This window comes from Pollicipes pollicipes, unplaced genomic scaffold (assembly GCF_011947565.3).
Source record: "Pollicipes pollicipes isolate AB1234 unplaced genomic scaffold, Ppol_2.1 Scaffold_5724;HRSCAF=6776_pilon_pilon_pilon, whole genome shotgun sequence".
NCBI classification, from domain to species: Eukaryota; Metazoa; Arthropoda; class Thecostraca; order Pollicipedomorpha; family Pollicipedidae; genus Pollicipes; species Pollicipes pollicipes.
Window position 1 is genome coordinate 35,166,498 of NW_023596746.1, and position 6,351 is coordinate 35,172,848.

The 6,351-nt window shown below is 59.3% G+C and overlaps 1 protein-coding gene across 1 annotated transcript in view; it reads left to right on the forward strand.

Annotated features, from left to right (window-relative positions):
- LOC119102989 (folylpolyglutamate synthase, mitochondrial-like) overlaps positions 1-4,403 on the forward strand; it is a 6,906-nt gene extending 2,503 nt beyond the window's left edge. The window contains exons 2-5 of the mRNA XM_037226439.1: positions 138-261; positions 3,341-3,514; positions 3,969-4,034; positions 4,284-4,403. Of these exons, the coding sequence (XP_037082334.1) occupies positions 138-261; positions 3,341-3,514; positions 3,969-4,034; positions 4,284-4,403 (484 nt within the window). The remainder of the gene's footprint in view (positions 1-137; positions 262-3,340; positions 3,515-3,968; positions 4,035-4,283) is intronic.
- The last annotated feature ends 1,948 nt before the right edge of the window (positions 4,404-6,351 follow it).

A 6,351-nucleotide genomic window follows, 5' to 3' on the forward strand; every position in this document is an offset into this window, starting at 1 on the left:
CTGTGACTCACCGTCCCTCCGCCGTCCGTGACCTGTGACTCACCCCTCCCTCCGCTGTCTGTGACCCGTTACTCATCTCTCCCTCCGCCGTCCGTGACCCGTGACTCACCCCTCCGTGGGCCGTCCGTGACCTGCAGGTCTCCGGTGGTGTGCGGCGTGACGTACCTGGACTACGACCACACAGACATCCTGGGCTCGCGCATTGAGCAGATCACCGAGCAGAAGGCGGGCATCATCAAGCCGAGCGCGCCCGTGTTCGTGGCACGGCAGCGGCACGCAGCCACGCTGCCCGTGCTGGCCGACAGGGCGGCCCGCTGCCAGGTGAGGGCCGCCCGTCCAGCCCTGCTGCAAGGCGAGCTGGCCGGGAATGAGCCGACGAACGGAGGTCCAGGCTGGGTCATTACCGTTGTTGAATTAAGCTAGGTGTCATGCGTTGAGGCAGTGAGTGTTGTGTCTTTTCCATCGTTGGATTTGGTGGCGGCCCGGCCTCCGTGCTTGAGTTACTGGGCGTGATCACAGTCGTCAGCGCGGTTCAGAATACGCGTTGGATACTTCAACATTCAAGTTACGTTTCTTTACAACGTTGTACGGCATCAGCTGATGGGAAGGAAGTATGGCCATGACCAGCCAGGTTGGGGACTTGTAGGTCAGCTGCGGCTTTAACACCAGTCCCATTGCTGGGTCGTACGCATGAATTTGCAATGGGGGGGGGGGGGGGAAGGATTTCACACACACAACCCAATTTTCACTGAAAACCCAGGTTATCGTGCCGCAGGTGCGCGAGATTCCGTGCACGGGGTTAAACTCATGCACTCGGTTTTCGTAATTTTACGTGGCCACCGCGAAGTGTCGCAAGTGTTTTAAGTCTTTTAAGTGTTTTAAGCAAAGTGTTTTATTTGCGGTCAACCACATATTGTCACCATGTATTCACGCACATGTGTATAATCTAATAGACTTAACGGGGAGGGGGGGGGGCACGTTTCCCTGGAGGCCATTGCGTGTGTACGCTCCTGCCGACTGGAGTGATTTTAAGGCGTCCTTGGACGTCGCTCCCCGGCATTCAGAACCAGTCGTGTGTACGCTCCTGCCGAATGGAGTGATTTTAGGGCGTCCTTGGACGTCGCTCCCGGCATTCAGAACCAGTCCGTGTACGCTCCTGCCGAATGGAGTGATTTTAGGGCGTCCTTGGACGTCGCTCCCCGGCATTCAGAACCAGTCCGTGTGTACGCTCCTGCCGAATGAAGTGATTTTAGGCGTCCTTGGACATCGTCCCCGGCATTCAGAACCATCCGTGTGTACGTTCCTGCCGAATGGAGTGATTTTAGGGCGTCCTGGACGTCGCTCCCCGGCATTCAGAACCAGTCCGTGTGTACGCTCCTGCCGAATGAAGTGATTTTAGGCGTCCTTGGACTCGTCCCCGGCATTCAGAACCAGTCCGTGTGTACGTTCCTGCCGAATGGAGTGATTTTAGGGCGTCCTCGGACGTCGCTCCCCGGCATTTAGAACGAGTCCGATCTACAGTCACTTGGTTTCTTGGTTAGAGCGAACGAACCGCCACTGTCATTCCGACGCGAAATGCTCAGCGCACAGTATGCCCTAAAAGTGCAATGCACAGTTTTGGGCACATTCTGCGTTTCGCTGCTTCTTTTCGTGACATGTAATCTAGCTGTTCGAAAGTTGTAACGTTAGCTCATCTCAGCCTATGTATACGAGGGTCAAGAGAAGTCTGCAATAATTTAACATAAGAAGGGAGGAGGTCACTGGTATGATGGCTCATCATGCTCGCCATGGGCCTGCCAATGCTGATCTGCGATTTTCGTCGCGTGACGTTGCATGTTACGTTGATTTTGCGTTGTTACGATGATCTGCGAGTTTGCGGTGCGATTCTACGTTGCATATAATGGCCACAGTGAGGATATAGCTTCGTGGCAAAGTGTGGGCACTGCACGAGAACATGAGCGACGGACAGCGTATGATCACAGCGAGGACATTCCAGTGCTTGCCCCGTTGAGAGGGCTGCCAGGTGTCCCGTGTCCGGTATGTGTGCCGTACGTGTGACCTGTGCGGATGCGGCACAGTCTAACTCCTCCCTTCCACTGTCGCGATTAGAGGACTGCCACTCGTCTCAGTTTGGTTTGATAGCCTGAGTTGGCTTTGCGAATTGCCATGGTCGTCAGTGCTCTTCCGATTCCATGCCTTTTGCCAGTCCAACTTTACACGAGCTGACATAATCTACCCGGTTTAGGCAAGCTGAAAGCACCTGCCTTTGTTCAGAGAACGGCGCTCGGGAAGAGCGAGAGTGACTGATCCCTCCTTTGTCGCAGGGTCCACTCTCTCGTTCCCAGCAATGCTGGCGTGTCCTGGCACCCAACCGAAAATAACACGCTTCCCGATCTGTTCGAGGGATGCAGCAACTCGCATAACCTGGTCAACTAGGACATGCTCTGCTTTCAAGTAATGTACGGCTAGAGTACTGCTTAAGGGGTCCCACAGAATAGGAGACCGGTCCACTCGTTCCTTCCCCGCAGAGTTTAATGCCTCCTTGGTTGCAAACAGTTTAGCGATAAAGTGAACAAAAAGAGGAAAATGTAAAACACTTCGTCCAGTTGTGACGCACAGCAGCACTTCCTGTGCCTGCCTCAGACTTCGAGCCATCCGTGTATATGTGAAAGTACGTATCGTAGTCCGTGCACATGCGCTGGAGAAATTCAGAACGAAACTCCTCGGCACTCGTCAATCCGTTGATCGGGGCATCAAGCGAAAAGTCGCAGATCAGCATTGCAACGTAAATCAGCGTAAAATGCAACGTAATTGCACGAAAAATCGCAGATCAGTGTTGGCAGGCCCATGGCGAGCATGTTGAGCCACCATACGAGTGACGTCCGCCCTTCTGATGTTAAATCATCTACCCTGGCGTTCGCTCAGAGGCGAGGGCCCCACAGTTGGCATCAGAGCGTTTCTTACGTTTCTCAACGACGTCGACCTCACGGTCATTTGCTCACCTTCACAGCATCTTCTGACACCTCACGACTCGGATGACTCACGACGAGCGCCCTAGCGTACTGGCTTTGCGCGCTGCGTGTTGTGACCATTAATTTCTCTCAAATTGTTTTTTTTGCACGTTTCTGAAACCTACAAAAACTACCTTAATTGATTTAGCGCAACAAAGTTCTGCACAGCCATAGTTTGGACGCACAATGACCGCGGCCGTCGACGCATCCTTAAGCCTAAATGATGTTTACTGGACATCACCCTCCTGCCGGCTGGTTTCGGAGGGTCCAATGACGTCTGGCGGGCGACGAGCGTCCCCGACCTCAGTCCGCCGTTCCGCCGGTTTCAGAGCCCCCTGTACGTGGTGCCTGACCTGGACGAGTGCCGCGGTCCGGACGGCGACCGGCCCTGCCTCGGCCTGGCCGGCCAGTACCAGCGCCAGAACGCCGCTCTGGCGCTTCAGCTGGCGCGCTACTGGCGCAGCGCCAGGGGTAAGCCAACGGCGCAGACCGGCGCCGACAGGGTTGCACGGGGCCCGAGGCTGGCACTGTAGCGGAGCAGTGGAGGCTTAGTGGGCTGTCGCTCAGTACTCGCTGGCGGCGGGGCAGTGGAGGCGTACTGGGCTGTCGCTCGGTGCTCGCTGGTGACGAGCACCGTCGTGACGGGCTCAGAGGTTAGCGGCGCCACCGGTGCTGACGCGCTGTGGCGTGAAGGTTCCACGGGCAGCGTGCGCGGACCCGCCACGACTGACGAGCGGGCCCGGCCGCACGGGCCCAGCTGGCGGCTCCGGCGCCGGCTCCGCGTCAGCGCGGCCGCTTCGGAGTGCGGCGCGCGACTGGCGGGCGGTCGAGTCTGTGACAGCGACCGTGCCCCATCCGCCGGTGGTGACGCGGGCCGCCGTGTGACCGGCAGGGGACGGCGCGTTTGACCCGGCGTCGGCCCCGAACAGCGAATCGGCGCCGCTGGCCCGCGCCCAGCCCTGCCAGCTGACGCCCGTGGAGGCGCGCGCTCTGGCCGACTGCCGGTGGCCCGGCAGATGCCAGGTGAGTCGCCGAGAACGCGACGAAAGACTCCTTGCTTCCCCGCCGCTTATTGGCGGGAAGGCTCGACGGTTCAGAGTCTGAAATTCAGACCGTGGTGAATGGCACGGTACGTGGATATTATATCTTGTGGCACGTGCTGGTGGCAGCCTGGGAAATGGCACACTGTCGGACGGAGACGCGCCGTCGCCGTGTCGTTCCCGGCCGTCGCTGTGGCGTGTGCGCTGATGCGAGTCGGCCGTGCTCCGACAGAAGGTGCCCCGCGGCTCGGTGGCGTATTACCTGGACGGCGCGCACACGGCCGACTCCGTGCAGCTGGCCCTGCGCTGGTTCCAGTCGGAGGCGGCCAGAGACGCGGACAGCAGCGGGTGAGAGCCAGCAGCGGCGCAACTGTCCCAGACAACTGTTCCCGTCGTGGGAGCACCCTGTTCCGGGACAGCTGTCCCCGTCGTGGGAGCATCCTGTCCTGGACAGCTGTCCCCGTCGTGGGAGCACTCTGCTCCGGGACAACTGTCCCCGTCGTGGTAGCACCCTGTTCCGGGACAGCTGTCCCCGTCGTGGGAGCACCCTGTTCCCGGACACTGCTCCCGTCGTGGGAGCACCCTGTTCCGGGACAGCTGTCCCCGTCGTGGGAGCGCCCTGTTCCGGGACAGCTGTCCCGTCGTGGGAGCACCCTGTTCCGGGACAGCTGTCCCCGTCGTGGGAGGCACCCTGTTCCGGGACAGCTGTCCCCGTCAGTGGAGCACCCTGTCGCAGACAACTGTCCCCGTCGTGGGAGCACCCTGTTCCGGGACAACTGTCCCCACCACGGGAGCGCCCTGCTCCGGGACAAGCTTGCCCCCGCGCGATTGCTGAGACTTGGACTGCGAACAGAACCATAAACTCGGCTAAGTACATGTCGGTACATTTGGGACTATCGGAACTGCAGCCAGTTGCTGCACGTTCCTGGTTTTATATTGGTGAGATATCTGGTGAAGGATAACAAGATACAGTGGGCACTTGGGTGCAACTTTCATTGCCTGACGAGCTCACATTCTTGCTGACCGATTTAACAGGAGATGCCAAACGAGCGCAATACAACAGAAAAAAAAAAAAACAGCGGGAAAAAACAAAAGCTGGGGAAGATTAATTGATAAACCCGTTCGCCTACGTCTCGTCATGACCAGACTAAGAAGGACGCGAGGTCGGACATGGCGCCACTGTACCCACTCTAACGGCCCGAGCCCTGGTCCTCACAGGGTCTGTTCTCGGACCGTGCTGCTGCTCTTCTCCACTGTACCCCACTCTGACGGCCCGAGCCCTGGTCCTCACAGGGTCTGTCCTCGGACCGTGCTGCTGCTCTTCTCCACTGTACCCCAGTCTAACGGCCCGAGCCCGGTCCTCACAGGGTCTGTCCTCGGACCGTGCTGCTGCTCTTCGCCATTGTACCCCACCTTAACGGCCGACGCCTGGTCCTCACAGGGTCTGTCCTCGGACCGTGCTGCTGTTCTACTCGACGGGAAGCCGGGATCCGGCGTCGCTTTTGCGCACGCTGGCGGCCGTCGCTTGGGACGCGGTTGTGTTCTGCCCCAGCGCCGTGTATCACGTGCAGGATGCTTCCTCCGGTGAGAGGGCACGGCTGCGAGGGGTGGGGAGTCGACCGAAAATGCAAAGGCGCTTTTTCGTGCACGCGACATCGTTTCCGCACGAGGCGTGCGCTAATTGCCGGGATTTTGATAGCAGCGCGTAATAGCCAGTCACTGCTTCATGTCTCGATGTTTCAATGACACATAATGACTAAAGTTGTGGAACCAGGCAATGCGCTTTTGCAAAAGGATCTCGTGTTTTTTTTTTAATTGACAAACAAGTGCCCCTGCGGTCAACTTGGCCGAGTATCTCTATGTATTTTGTGTCAATGACGGGCCTGCGGGTGTTCGACAGACCAGGCCAACCGCATGGTGACGCCCGACTCGCAGCTGTGCCGCGTCGACGCTCACTGCGCCGCCTGGCGAGAGATGGCAGCACCGGGCGCGGCCGGCCGCCCGCTTCGCCTGACCTGCATCAGCGAGGGCGGTTAACTTCATCGAGGAGGAGCGCTGGCGTGCCCACCCAGGTCAGAGCACGGCCGGCCGGTCGCTGGTCTGCCGCCGGTCCGCCCGCTGGTCCGCCGCCGGTCCGCCGCCGGTCCGCCGCCGGTCCGCCGCCGGTTCCGCCGTCGTCGGCCGGCCGGGAGGGCACCGGTGTTGGCTCTGAACACGTGCGGTGGTCGGCTGGACGCGAATGCTCACCTGTTGGCAAAGCATGAGTGGGGTTTCATGGTTTATGGTGCATTTCGCGCAGG